The sequence below is a fragment of the Otolemur garnettii genome, unplaced genomic scaffold, assembly GCF_000181295.1.
Source record: "Otolemur garnettii isolate 467f Iridium unplaced genomic scaffold, OtoGar3 scaffold00098, whole genome shotgun sequence".
Lineage (NCBI taxonomy): Eukaryota > Metazoa > Chordata > Mammalia > Primates > Galagidae > Otolemur > Otolemur garnettii.
The window spans coordinates 7,043,066-7,057,349 of record NW_003852493.1 but is presented as its reverse complement, the minus strand read 5'-3'; the positions used below and the strand labels follow the sequence as shown (position 1 = coordinate 7,057,349).

The 14,284-nt window shown below is 42.1% G+C and overlaps 1 protein-coding gene across 3 annotated transcripts in view; it reads left to right on the top strand.

Moving 5' to 3' along the window:
- The first annotated feature begins 284 nt into the window (after positions 1-284).
- LOC100945491 (CD302 antigen) overlaps positions 285-14,284 on the top strand; it is a 149,060-nt gene continuing 135,060 nt past the window's right edge. For all 3 annotated transcript variants that reach the window (XM_003795973.3, XM_003795972.3, XM_003795974.2), the window contains exons 1-3: positions 285-378; positions 4,858-5,229; positions 9,854-10,024. In XM_003795973.3, the coding sequence (XP_003796021.1) occupies positions 285-378; positions 4,858-5,229; positions 9,854-10,024 (637 nt within the window). The remainder of the gene's footprint in view (positions 379-4,857; positions 5,230-9,853; positions 10,025-14,284) is intronic.

Below are 14,284 nucleotides of genomic sequence, written 5' to 3'. Positions count from 1 at the left end.
AACCCGAACCTTCTTCGACAGACACCGACAGCCTCCTCGCAGGACCCACGCGACGCAGAGGACCAGAGCCCCGCTACCCGCTGCACCCGGGTCCCGCCCTCGCCTGGACCCGCCCCGCCCGGGACCGAGGTGACGCCCGTCTGATTGGGCGAGGGCGGCGGGGGCGGGACCTGTGCGCCCCGGGAGACCCGGAGCAGGGGCGCTGGCCCGGCAGGCTGGGCTCTCCGGGAGGGTGGGTGCCGCGAGCGCCCGAGCACCGAGTCGGACGGCGCGGCCGGCTCAGGATGAGGCAGCGCTGGGCCACCCCTCGCCGCGCGGCGGGGCTCCTCCTGCTTCTCCTCCCGTGCTTTGGGCTGGCGCAGCCCTCTGGCCGCTCAGGTAACCGCGGGCGCGTCCGTCCGCCGGTCCGTTGGGGGCCTCGACGCTACAGGTCTGCGGACTTTTCTCCTCCTGGCCCAGGGCCACGCTCGGGGTCAGGTCACAGCTGCTTTGCTCCGGGGCTGGGGATGAGGGGTGGGGGTTCTGGAGCCAGACAAGTGAGCCGAGAGGAGGTCCGGCGGAGAAGGTGCCCCACTGCCCTCGGGCAGGAAGGAAGGCGCAGGGAGATGTGAGAGGGCAGGGCCCTCCACCCTCTCAGGTGCGGAGGGGACCGTGTCCCTTGTAACCGAGGCGCTGAGGGTCTTTTCCAGGTAGATCCCCCGCACCTTACTCCTCATCTTTTCTCTAAAACAGTGGTTCTCAACCTTCCTAATGCCGCGACCCTTTACTACAGTTCCTCATGTGGTGGTGACCCCAACCATAAAATTACTTTAGTTCCATAAAACTATTTTCGTTGATTTTATAGTTGGGGGTCACCACCACATGAGAACCTGTATTAAAGGGTCGCAGCATTAGGAAGATTGAGAACCACTGCAAAACGCTGCATCCCTAGAATATGAAGCTCCTCTCCTCATCTCCCCGCACATCCTACCCTCCCGATCTCCCTCTTCCTTCACCCCTTGGTCTCCTTGGCCACCTGGGTCACTCAGCGTCCCAGGGGCTCCCACTCACAGCGCCAAGGATTCCCCGTCACTGCCCGCCTCACTGCACTCACGCTGCCCGTTAAAAAGGAAGTCAGGATCAAGAGTCTGTTAGGATGCCTTCCCCCACCGCCTAGAGCAGCAAATCTTTCCTCTAATTGTCTCATCTGCCCCAGATGATCCTCTTTCCCCTCCCCAAGGCTGACAGCCCCATGCTGAAGCGGGGGTCGCTTGCTTGGGGAGGGTCTCTTGCCTCTCACTACAGAAGCAGGCCCAAGAAGAGACCGCTTGGCTGATCCTCAGGGTCAGGGTGGTGACAGCCCCACCAGCCACCCTGGCAGCAACCAAATTTTACTTTTACTTTCTCTTTTTGCCTTGGCAAGAGGTGTGCTGAGGACCTCATTTCTTGGTTGGGCTGCGTAATGAGAAGTCTACAGGCAGTTTCCATCCACAACTTCTCTTATCTTGCCTGTATGAGGAAGGAAAACCCAGTGTCTCCAGTGGAGACAGTCTGAATAATATTATTTTTTGTGGCTCTTATTTTCTTTACAGCTAAGCTAAAGTGATGGGCAGGGGTTTCACTGAGTGAGCAGCGTCGTCCTATCTACATAGGACCCTGCTCTGATTCACACTTCTCCATTCTTCTTTGACCGTCTCGGCTGGGAACTTCCAAAAGAGCCATTACTAATAAGATGGTTTACTGGGGTGAGAATTCTGTTCTGCCTGCCCCATGATCCGAGGAGAAAACTGTCACTGCAGAAACTCACTACAGTGAAAACACCTAAGCTTTCAGTCACTATCTATATCTGCTTTTTTCCTGTCTGTTTTGTCTCCGCCATGAAATTCAATGTTTTCTTAATTCTTGCAATATCTACAATCTCTGGCCTTCTCATCAACCCAAAGCAAAGAGCACCACATTGAATTCTATTCTCCTTGCACGTAGGTCCCCACAGGTATTTGTTTTCTTCTATTCTTCCTTACTCCTAGCAACCAGCCTGGTTGGCTTTTACCCTCAGAGCAGACTTGTGGCCTTGTTAGGGGAAGTACTGGAATTCTGAACACCCAGCTATCTGGGTAACTTGTTTGGCAGTGTATCAGCTTCATGATGCTAATGAAGGTGTATACACCTTGTCGCGTGTGCATGGCTGGGCTGGGGTCACTCAAATGCTGAATCTGTTCCTCCATATCCTTGGGGACATGCCAAGTGCTCAGGTTATTTCTTTGAGGCAGACTGAACAGCTCCCACTAAAAATAGAGATTAATGTGGGGAAACAGCATGAGAGGACAAGATCTCTAGCTTATGTATGAATGCTGATACAGACATTATATATGAAGGCTAATACATTTCCTTAAAATATATAAATAATTAATATCTGTACTAAATGACTACTAACATGTCAAAAATTGCAATTGTATACTTGGTTCCACCCCACATTCTCCCAGCAGTCTGGTAGCAGAGGTAGGTCTCCAATCTGGGACTCCTAACATCTTACTCCACTGTTCTTTCCACTATACTAAGAGGTATAGCTCATCTATTGGATCCTCCAATGGCAGCTTGAAAACTCTAGAACTTCAACCTGTAAAGGAAAGCAAAGCTATTGCTTGCCCAGTTCACTTGTTTGGGGTCAAGGTGCAATGCAGAATGCCCAGGAGAGAAAGCAGCAAGATTACTGGGGAGGAGAAGGAATATTTCCAGAAAGAGTAATGGACATGTCTCCTACAGGAACAAACTTTTTCTTCTCCTTTGATTCCTGATATTTGGGACACAGATTTGTTTTGGAGGCGTGAGAGAGAATAGTTAGGAAAAGAGATAGTTCAGCAGTCTGAGTGACTAGTGAATACGTAGGAGAAGGACATTAGCCAGAGTGTGAGTGGCAATCTTAAAAGATAGTACATTTTCCTTTTTTTGTTGACTAGCCTCCCAACCTGTGTCCATCAGTAGAGAATGACAGAGAAATGTCCAAAAAAAAAAAAAATAGAGTGACAGATGGAAGCTGCTATGGCAAGCATACAGAGCTACTACCCTGTGCAATATTTTAAAATTCAGATTTAAAAACAGAAATAACTTAGAGCTTTAAAGAATTTTTGTTGTTCCCGTTATTTCTCCTGTTGCTGCTACCTACTCTTTTTTATTTTTTTTGGCTAGGGCTGGGTTTGAACCCACTACCTCTGATAAATGGGGCCGGTGCCCTACTCCTTTGAGCCACAGGTGCCACCCCTGTTGCTGCTACTCTTAAAACAAAAAAAAATCCCATGCAAAGTTCAAAGTGCAATTAGACTTCATTTTGTGGATATCATTTACATAGTGAAATTTCCCCTCGCGTCACCAGACCCCAGAATGAGAATTTTTAATTCTGAAAAACCGTGAATTATTACTAGAAGAGGCATTTAGTGTTAAAACTGGTGATTGTGAAGCTGGTGTCAAAATGAAAGCACCTTTTTGGGGAAACAAAATTTTGTGGGTCTTTCTGCTGAACTCCGGTTCATTAATGATGATTATTTAAGCTTTTCTAAAATATCTTCGTTTTACTTTCATCAACATGATGATCTGTGCCATAACTTTAAATTTTTTTTCTTTTTTAAAAAAACTAACCAAATCCTTCCATTATAGTTTGTTGTTAACAGTGTAAAGCTTACTCTATAAACTTATGCACAAGAAACTATGCATTATGTTCAGAATATCAAACTTAATTTGATTCCGAATTCCCAATCTACCAGATTGGCAGAACTTTGATTTCTGTCATTGTGGGGATCTTCCCCAGTTCACAGAAAGTGTCAGGGGAACATTCAGGGAGGTTTCTCCTTTAGTTTTCAGATTCCACTGGTTACTTCTGAGTTTCCCATTGTCTAAACCCACAAAACCGTGAGTCTGACGGCGGAGATGATTCTTGGAGCCTGAGGATCAGCCCCCTTCAGTAATTCACACAGTCAGTCCCCCAGCCCCTCCACACTGTGCTGCGGGGGTGAGGATGGAGCTGGCCACGGGGCCCTGCCCTCACATCCTTGCCTTCCATTTCCTCTCATTTCTTTACCCCACTGTTCTACTGCTCCCTCGGAAGTTTCTCCATTTCCTCTGAGACACCTCAGTGAATTCAGGCTTCCACAAAAGGTTCAGGGGAAGCGGTGTTGAAGCAAATTCTCCTACGGTACGTTCTCCTACGGTACGTTCTCCTACGGTACGCTCACACTAATTTGCCCCAGCACAAAGGAGCATAGAGGCCTGACTGCATACATGCATCAGAGGAAAGGAAAGGTCTGGAACATACAGTGAGAATGCAACATTGTGTTTTCGTGAAATGATTTACCCAGCTATAGTGGCTACAGTGTAAGCAAGACAGAAATGTGGTGCCAAATAGGCTCAGGACATTTTTCATTTACCCTAAACCACTTGTCTCAGGAAGATGAACATTAAGGGGCTTCTTTATCTTAGTAAATGGGGGGTGGGGGTCTTTAATGGCAGTAACACACATACTACTCTAGTTGCGTCACATGTATTTAGCTCATTTCACCCGCGTATCCACCATATAAAGTAGGCACTATTTTACAGAAAACTGAAGCACAGAAGTTAATGATTTGCCTCGATCACAGGGCTAGTAAGTGGCAGAAGCAGAACATGAACCCAACAGACTGGCTTTGGAGCACACACTCTTACTCTGCAGGTGGCACCACCTCTCCAGCCACCACTGTTCTCATACTCCGCCCAGTAATTACAGCTTATAAAGTTCCGAAGGGACAGTGCCGTGTGCTCAGATTCTCCCCAGCAAGCAGGGAGCAGGGCACACCGACCACATAATTCAGAACCCTAAACTGTCTTCCTTCACTGTCTGTCTTGACTCAGGCAATGATCCATTCACCATCGTCAATGCAAACACAAGCAAATGCATCAAACCCATGTCCAACTGGATAGTAGCAATGGACTGTGTTGACACTGAGGACATGTTATGGAAATGGGTGTCCCAGCATCGACTGTTTCATTTGCACTCCCAGAAGTGCCTTGGCCTAGATATTACTAAACCTGAAGATTCCTTGGGATTGTTTAGCTGTGACTCCAGTGTCATGCTGTGGTGGAAGTGTGACCACCACTCAGTGTATGGTGCTGCCCAGTATGGGCTGGCTCTGCAGAGCGGTCATGCCATAGCAACTACAGATGCATCTGATGTCTGGAAGAAAGGAGGCTCAGAGGAAAGCCTCTGTGACCAGCCCTACCGTGGTGAGTACTGGGGAGGGACTTTGACCATTTGCTGTATGCTTGATAAAGGGGGCACTGAACATTCATAACTGTGTAAAAATAGTTATACGTTTATTGTGCAGTGAATGAGTTATTCAGTTCCAGGTATCAAGAAGTTACTTTGAGCTACATTCTTACTACACACCTGTGAGGCAGGTGGTATGTGCCCCCCACCCCTTTATAGGTAAAGCTAGGAGAGGTTAAGTGCCTGTCAGAGGTCACACAGCCATGGTGTGGTAAACCTGGGATGTGAAATGTAGCTGATGCCTGGAGCATATGTACTTCCTATGGTGACATTCTGAACCCTAGAGGAAAGGAAACGTTAGATTAACAAGAAAGGTTCATATAGGCCCAAAGTGAAATAATCAAATAAATCAAACTGATTTTATTCTGAGTTTTAAAAGAAGAAAACAATGTGTTTCTTTTTGCCTACAGATTTTTATATAAGGAGAACATTTTGAGTTTCATGTGGGCTTATTTATTTTCATCGTTGGTGTGTCAATCACACTTTAATGTTTGTATTTATGATTCAGCATTTTAAGAGTGGACTTTTTCTATATTATTTCCAAAAATAAGTAGATGAATATTGCTTTGGGGGGAGCTGATCATCGAGTTGCTCTGAGTCTAGAGACTGGATTGCAACCAATTTCCAAATTTCAAAAGAATGAGTACATTTATTTTTTTAACCACTAAATGTAATAAGCTATCACCCAAGTAAATATTTTTCATTATGCTGCTGTAAATTACATGAAGTATTGATCTATCAAAACATCTAAGTCCTGTTATCTTACTCTCACCTTTCTGTACATGCTTACATAACTTAATAGAGGTTTTCATCTCTTAAAGCTCATTTAAGCTCAATTTGGCCTTAGACTCAGGGTAACAGCTTCACCTTCATCATTCTCAATACCTGTATAAGTTTTTCTCCTGGAGAATCTCTATTTCCCAATAAAGATATAGGAAATCTGAGAATGGCAGGTTCTACTGCCATGGAGAAGTACTAGAGAATTAGAGATGGGCTTTCCTTTGCATCCGTCCCCAACTTTGGAGAAGTTGAGAAATCTGTTTCTGCTAGCCAGCTTCCTCCTCAACATAAAGTGGTTGCTGAAATTTAAACCAGTTGCTTTCTGGATGCCACTTCATGGCCAAGTTTAAATTTGGGGCTACAAAAGCCTTTCTCTAACTTAGCAACTAAGAGAAAACACAGAACCAAACAAAATGCCTTTTGGCCTAACTTGCCTCATTGTATTTGTCCACAGATCAGAAAATATCATTTCAGTTTCCTGCCCCTCATTTCTTTGAGGTGCATAATTGTAATCTTAAACTCCCTCAGTCCCCAACCTGAGTTTATTTCAATATAGCTGGTTTTCTTTTTTACCCTATGTGTTGTATCTGTGCATTCATAATGTTCTTCTGAGAAGGGTGTCTGTGGGCTTCACACAGATGCCAAAGTGATCAGTGGCATAAAAAGGACTAAGAACCTACCCAGAGCACTAGCCAAGAGAGCTTAAGAGTGCCACCAGCACAGCCCACGGGCATCAAGTCTTTCTTGACCTTTTCAAATGCAATATTTGCAACACCAAAAAATTTTTAAAGGCATACCTCTGGTTTTACTTTGCGAAGAGGCTAGATAACTGGTACCATATAGGACCTACATATCAGAATCAGTGAGTCACCCTAGAGTTTTCCTCCTTTGCTGTCCCAACATTCAGATATTATCAATTCTTAAATCCTGGCAATTCTACCTTTTAAAATGTATGTATGTCCCTTCCTGTTCTTAGGTTAGGGACTGCTGTTGAAGTTAGGGGCTTTCTCTAAGACTGCTGTCTCAGACTCTTGATACGGGTCCCTTCCTCACTGCCTTCTTAGCTAGAAGTTTAGAAATAAAAAAGCTAAGGTACCTGAGTCCCAACAAAGTGATGTCCATGGTTAGCTAGTTTGAACAGCAAAGCCAGGGCTCAAAAGGATTCCTTTCCTCAAATAATAGCTTCTTTACTTCTCCATTGGCTTTTGCAGTACAGAAAAGATTTACTTCTAATATAAGAACGTCTATTTATCACTATGCCATGGGTTGCCTTCCCTCCCTCCTGTGTGAGTTATGTCGTCCCAGAGAAATCTTAAGCTGTATAAATTCTACAATTGAATTGCTTTTTGATTAGAACCCAGTTATGCATTTATATCGTTAAGATATCTTGACCTTACTAGCACTTTTCAAATTGTGAATGTTTGGTGAATCATGCAGAGAAATGAACTTTCGGTGGAAGGGTGGCTGTAGAATTATCTGAACTTCTGGGCAGCTCTTAGAAGGCTGCCAATCTCTTTAACCACTGAAGCCATTAATCTGCTAGTTTTCCATCTAAACAGTTCATCTCACAAATGTATGCCAATCGCATAATAAGCTGTTGTTTTAAGGATATTATCATCATAAATTCACACATTGAGAGAAGATTCCTCTCAGGAAAGTGTGTCTTGCTAAGGAAACTCATGAGATTTAAGAGATCCAGCAGTAGCAAAGAATGTGTGGGAATAAACTGTTTGTGAGTGGTTAGCATAATTTACCTACTGCTTTTGTAGATGTTTTTGTATGCTTCCCAGTCTTCAAAGCATATTGTGACTAAGAGAGATTTGGTTTTTTTGTGGTTGTTGTTGTTTTGTTTTGTTTTGAGACAGAGTCTCACTTTATTGTCCTTGGTAGAGTGCTGTGGCATCACAGCTCACAGCAACCTCCAGCTCTTGGGCTTAGGCAATTCTCCTGCCTCAGCCTCCTGAGTAGCTGGAACTATAGGCACCCACCACAACACTCAGCTATTTTTTCTTGTTGTTGTTGTTGTTGCAGTTTGGCTGGGGCCGAGTTCGAGCCTGCCACCCTCGGTATATGGGGCTGGCGCCCTACTCACTGAGCCACAGTAAGAGAGGTTTTTTTAATTGAAGCCCATCATTGAGCTATAAAGTCTAACTCAAAACCTGAGGAGCCACCCAAGTTGTCCTCGTATGTCGATGACTCTAATCGGAGTGCCTATTCTCATCTCTGTCACTTACGGACCAATATTTCATGTAACTACTCTGCAAAAACGGGAATTTCACAAACAAATAGAATACTTCCCCTATAATCACACAGGTTCATGGTAAAGAACTAGTGAGGCAAATATATATGAAAGCATTTGATATTCCAAGAAATAGAAGGTTTTAGAAAAAAATCTGATGATTCTATTAAGTAACAGTCCCTGTGTTCAGGGACTGTCCTCATAATGTGATGTAATAAGGGAAGAGAAATTGATCATGAGATATTGGGGGATTTGGGTGTGGTTAAAACAAAAGCATAGATAATAAGCAGGACCCTTTTGTAAGGTCATCATATTCCTGAGCAGAAGAACCCTTTTCAAAACCATTTATATGATATAGGAAAACAAAACCAGTAATCCTTAAAAGATTGTTTGCAAAGGAAAGCATCCAGATTATTCTTCCCTTTTGCTATACTGCTACTTAATATATTCCAGACTGTTAAATTAAGTCTCACACTTGAACATTTAAGATAATAAAGAATATGGAATTAAACACTGTCCATCTTAACTTCACTTCTAAGCAAATCTGTGAGACATCTCAAGGGACCCTAATAGCCTGGAAAAGGGTGGTAAGATCTGATTACTATGCTTTATCTAATAGGCATTATTTGACCCGATAATGACCAGAGTATTAACCAAATTGAGGATATAGAAAAAGGTGACAGAAATAGATACAGGATTAGTTCTATAAAAACACCTTTCCGAAAGGACTATTTTGACGTGAGCATTGAGCACTTCCTCTAGCATATTTAAGGTTGGTATTGCTTTTCAGCTCCTCTCCAGGTACCAGGGAAAATAATTAAAATAAAACCTGTGTCCATTACCTCATTGGCCAACAGCTGGTCCCATGACTGCCCTGTTGAAGTTGTTCTTCTTTCATATCCCAAATTACAGTGCCCTCTCCTTCCCCAAGAATCTACTCAGATATTCAGTTGTTCTCCCTTTAACTTCCTCAAAACCCACAATCTCAATTCTACCTCGAGTCTCTAAATAAAGGGACCATGTGTCCATCTCTCTAACTCCAGAGGTGGTTCCAAAGTCCACAGCCACTCTCAGTAATTTCAAGGTATTTTTCTGGCCCCACACTTAGCAAAAAACAGAAAATAGAACTAAGTTCAATATCAGGCAGGGCGTCCTTTCTGGTGAAACACTGTGCCACCCACAGCAGATTAGTAGCCCCTCGCTTGACCGAGCCAATCTCGTTTAGCTTTTCATCATCACAATAAATGAAGTTTTTCTTAGATTATCTCACTGAGTCCTGTTCCCAGTGTGCAAATGCAGAAACTAGGGCTAACAGAGATTGGATAGCTTGCCTGATGCCACACAGTAGGTCAGAGGAGCCAGAAGGAGCCAGAAGTCAAGTGCAGACCTAAATCATCAGCATCCATGCTCTTCACTTCCACGCTAGGCAGCCCACTCAGATATCAAATTCTCACAAGTGAAAACAGCAATCTTTCTTTAAAAATAGCTTTAGAAATGCACTAACTGAAGCTGGTTATCAGGTTTTTAACTCTCTCTTCCTCTATTCCCTCTCCAAACCACAGAGATATATACCAGAGATGGGAACTCCTATGGGAGACCTTGTGAATTTCCATTCTTGGTTGATGGGACTTGGCATCATGAGTGCATTCTTGATGAAGATCATAGTGGGCCATGGTGTGCCACCACCTTAAATTATCAATATGATCAGAAGTGGGGCATCTGCTTAAAACCAGGTATGTATGGGCTGGTAAACTTTATTTGTGAGAAGAGAGTATTATTTATTTATTCATTCATTCATTCATTCATTCATTCATTCATTTGAGACTGGGTCTCACTCTATCACTCAGGCTGGAGTGCAGTGGCACAATGTTAGCTCACCATAATCTCAAAGCCCTCATGCTCAAGCAATCAGCTCAGCCTCCTGAGTAGCTGGGACTATAGGCATAAGCTACTTGCATCTGGCTGAGAGTGACGTTTATATGACGCAAAATGGAGAAGAAATAGTTCAAGATGACTCAAAGGTGACTGCAACAAATATTATCCTAAATAAGGAGTGTGTGTTTGGAGACAGAGAAGTAATGTGTTACTATGAATTTGCTTTCAGAAACAGGTCAGGAAGAGAACCCAGACAGACGGTGTCATGGAAGACAAAGGAGGAGGAAGCATTCAATAGCAGACACCTCAGACAGGGGAAGTGGGCAAAGCATGAGCAGTTAGAAAATCGCTGCTGACCCTTCCTAGGGCAGTTTCAGAGCACTACTAGGAGCAGATAGAAGCTGGGTTGTTGTGGACTGAAGCATGGACAGGAGGAAGTAAGCCTCCTAAGTTTCATGGAGAAGAAAAAGAGAGAGCTAGACAAAATTATCACAAATGCACATAGTTTAGGGTGACCAGATTTTTAACATTTGCAACGCGGGACAACATGGGCGGGGGCGGGGCAGGGCAGGGGACGGGGCAGGGCAGGGCCTGACAACAATGCAAACTTTGATAAGCAGTTCTCGATAATCACTTCTCAACAATGATTTGTAATTATTACAGTTTAACATTATAAAATTAACAAAAATAATATAAAACTCATATTCTGGCGAAATAGCCACATGGCAGCCATAAACCGTATATTCCCTTCCTGTTCTCCCACCCGTTCGTCCATTCGTTCCAAAAATCAGAACTTTTTTAAAACACTGCAGGATGTGGGACAAATTGTTAAAAAGCAGGACTGTCCCGCCAAAAGCGGGATGTCTGGTCACCCTAACATAGTTTAAAGATTTCAATTGGTGTTATTGTGATTCTAGAATCAGGGAATACACAATTCCATAAAATAGAATAATGTAAGTGTTCTAGGTAGCCACGCAGAGGAGGATGGCTTTGTAGACAGAATAAGGCGTGAAGAAAAAAGAAACGAAAAACCAAAAAGCAGTTTGGTCATTTCAAAGTTACTTTCCCTGCAAGACAGGACAGGGAGACAGAACAATGGGACCAGGGCTAATTGTTTAAATCAGGTGATTGCAGTTTAAGAATTAAAATAGAGAGGATTTCATTATCGTGTTGATTGAAACTGGCCAATTTGTAAAATTAAGCTGTTATCGTTCTCTCCTGATTTGTCATAAGGCCAGATATTATAACAATTCAGTTTTGGTTTGGTGTATGGAACTTTGGATAACCTGCAGCCTTAAGACCACATGTGACCTTCTAGGTCCTTAAATGTGAACTTTAGACTAAATCCAAAATTTACAGAAAAAATCCTAGATTTATTTTAAAAATAAAGTAGAAATATAAAATATGTACAAAAAAATTAATAAAAATGGAAGGATTTTACAAAATAGAAGCCTGCATGTTCCCCACCCCTACTTATGGCCTGAAACAAAGAATGAGAGACAGAAGACACAAAATATCTCTGACTCGCTCAAGATCAGTGACATTGTTCCCTCTGCCATTCCTGTGTGTGTCCGCCAGAGCACTTAGTTTCTACTTCCTTCTTACTAGAAGCAAACTATTCAGGGTGTGCTAAAGAATTCACTGTTCCTGCTCTCCAACACGTTCTATGACGCAAACATTACCCCAATAACAAAACCAGGGAAGAGTTTTTGTTACAAAAAAGGAAAACTACAAACCAATTTCACTAATGAATATCAATGCAAAAATACTCAATAAAATCAGTAATAGCAAATAGAATACAGCTATACATTAAAAAATATATATAATCACAATCAAGTAAGCTTTATCCCAAAGAGGCAAGGTTGCTTTAACATATGCAGATCCATAAATGTAATTCACCATATAAATAGAAGCAAAAACAAAGACCATAACTCCCTCTCAGTACATGCAGGAAAAGCATTTGACAAAATTCAGCATCCTTTTCTAACAAGAACGCTTAAGAAAATAGGCATAGATGGCACATTTCTTAAACTGATTGAAGCCATTTATAACAAACCAATAGCCAATATCATACTGAATGGAGTAAAACTGAAAGCATTTCCACTCAAAACTGGAACCAGACAAGGATGTCCGCTATCGCCACTACTATTCAGCATAGTTCTGGAAGTTCTAGCCTATGCAATCAAGCAAGAGAAGGATATTAAGAGCATCCAAATGGGGGAAGAGGAGGTCAAACTCTCGCTCTTCACCAATGATATTATCTTGTATTTAGAAAACTGCAGAGACTCAACCATAAGACTCTTAGAAGTGATCAAGTAACATCTCAGGGTATAAAATCAATGTCTACAAATCAGTAGCCTTTGTCTACACAAATAACAGTCAAACTGAGAAGCAAATCAAAGGTACAATACTTTTCACAATAGTTTCAAAGAAAATGAAATATCTGAGAATACATCTATCAAAGGAGGTGAAAGATCTCTACAGAGAAAATTATGAAACCCTGAGAAAAGAAATAGCAGAAGACATTAACAAATGGAAGAACATACTATGTTCTTGGCTGGGAAGAATGAACATTGTTAAAATGTCTATATTACCCAAAGTAATCTACAGACTTAATGCAATCCCCATTTACGTACCAACATCATACTTTGAAGAACTGGAAAAAAATAGTTTTACGTTTTATGTAGAACCAGAAAAATCTCCTTATAGCCAAGGCAATTCTTTTTTTTTCAATTATTATTTTTATTGTTTGGGATTCATTGAGGATACAAGGAATTATCCACTGATTGCATTTATTAGATAAAGTCTCTCTTACAATTGTGTCCCACACCAAGGGGTGTGCCATACACCATGACTCCCATCCCCCTCCCTCCTCCTCTCCCCATGCTCCCTCATTCCCCTACCCTCCACCATGTATTAGGTCATCTACTGCCTTCATATTAGTATTGAGATTCTTGTTCCTCCATTCTCGTGATGCATGACTAAGAAAAATGCAATTCTTAATAATAAAAATAAAGCTGTAAGCATCACTCTATCAGAGTTCAGGTTGTATTACAAGTCCACAGTGATCAAAATAGCATGGTTTTGGCACAGAAATAGAGATATAGACACAGAACAGAATAGAAAACATGAAGTCAGGTCTATAACCATCTGATCTTCAGTAAATCAAACAAAAGCATACACTGGGGAAAAGAATCCTTATTCAATAAGTAGTGCTGAGAGAACTAGATAAGCACAAGTAAAAGACTGAAAGTAGGGCTGCACCACTTACAAAAATTGACTCACACTGGGGTGAAAGATTTAAATCTAAGACACAAAACAATAAAAATTCTAGAAGAAAGCATGGGGAAAACTCTGATAATATCAACCTGGGGAAAGATTTTATAAAGAAGACTCCATTGGTAATTGCAACAACAATAAAAATAAATAAATGAGGCTTAGTTAAACTAAAAAGCTTCTGCATAGCTAAAGACACAACAATTAAAGTAAATAGACAACCTTCAAAATGGGAAAGATATTTGCATGTTACAAATCTGACAAAAGATTAATAACCAGAATCTATGGAGAACTGAAATTAATCAACAAAAGAAGAGCAAACAATCCTATCTATCAATGGGCAAGAGACATGAACAGAACCTTCTCTGAAGAAGACAAATGAATTGCTAACAAATATGTGAAAAAATGCTCATCATCCCTCGTCATCAGAGAAATGCAAATCAGAACCACCCTGACATATTATCTAAGCCCAGTGAGACTAGCCTATGTCACAAAGTCCCAAAACTGCAGAGGCTGGTATAATTATGGAGAGAAGAGAACACATCTACATTTTTGGTGGGATTGCAAACCAATACAGCCTCATTGGAAAGAAGTGTAGAGAATCCTCAAAGAACTCAAATTAGACCTTCCATCTGATCCTGCCATCTCATTACAAGGTATCTACCCAGAAGAAAAAAAAAAATCATTTTATCATAAGGACATTTGCACTCATTGTTTATTGCAGCTGAATTTACAATCACCAAGATGTGGAATCAACCCAAGTGACCATCAACCCGTAAATGGATTAAGAAATGGTGGTGTATGTATACTATGGAATACTATTCATCCATAAACGAGATGGA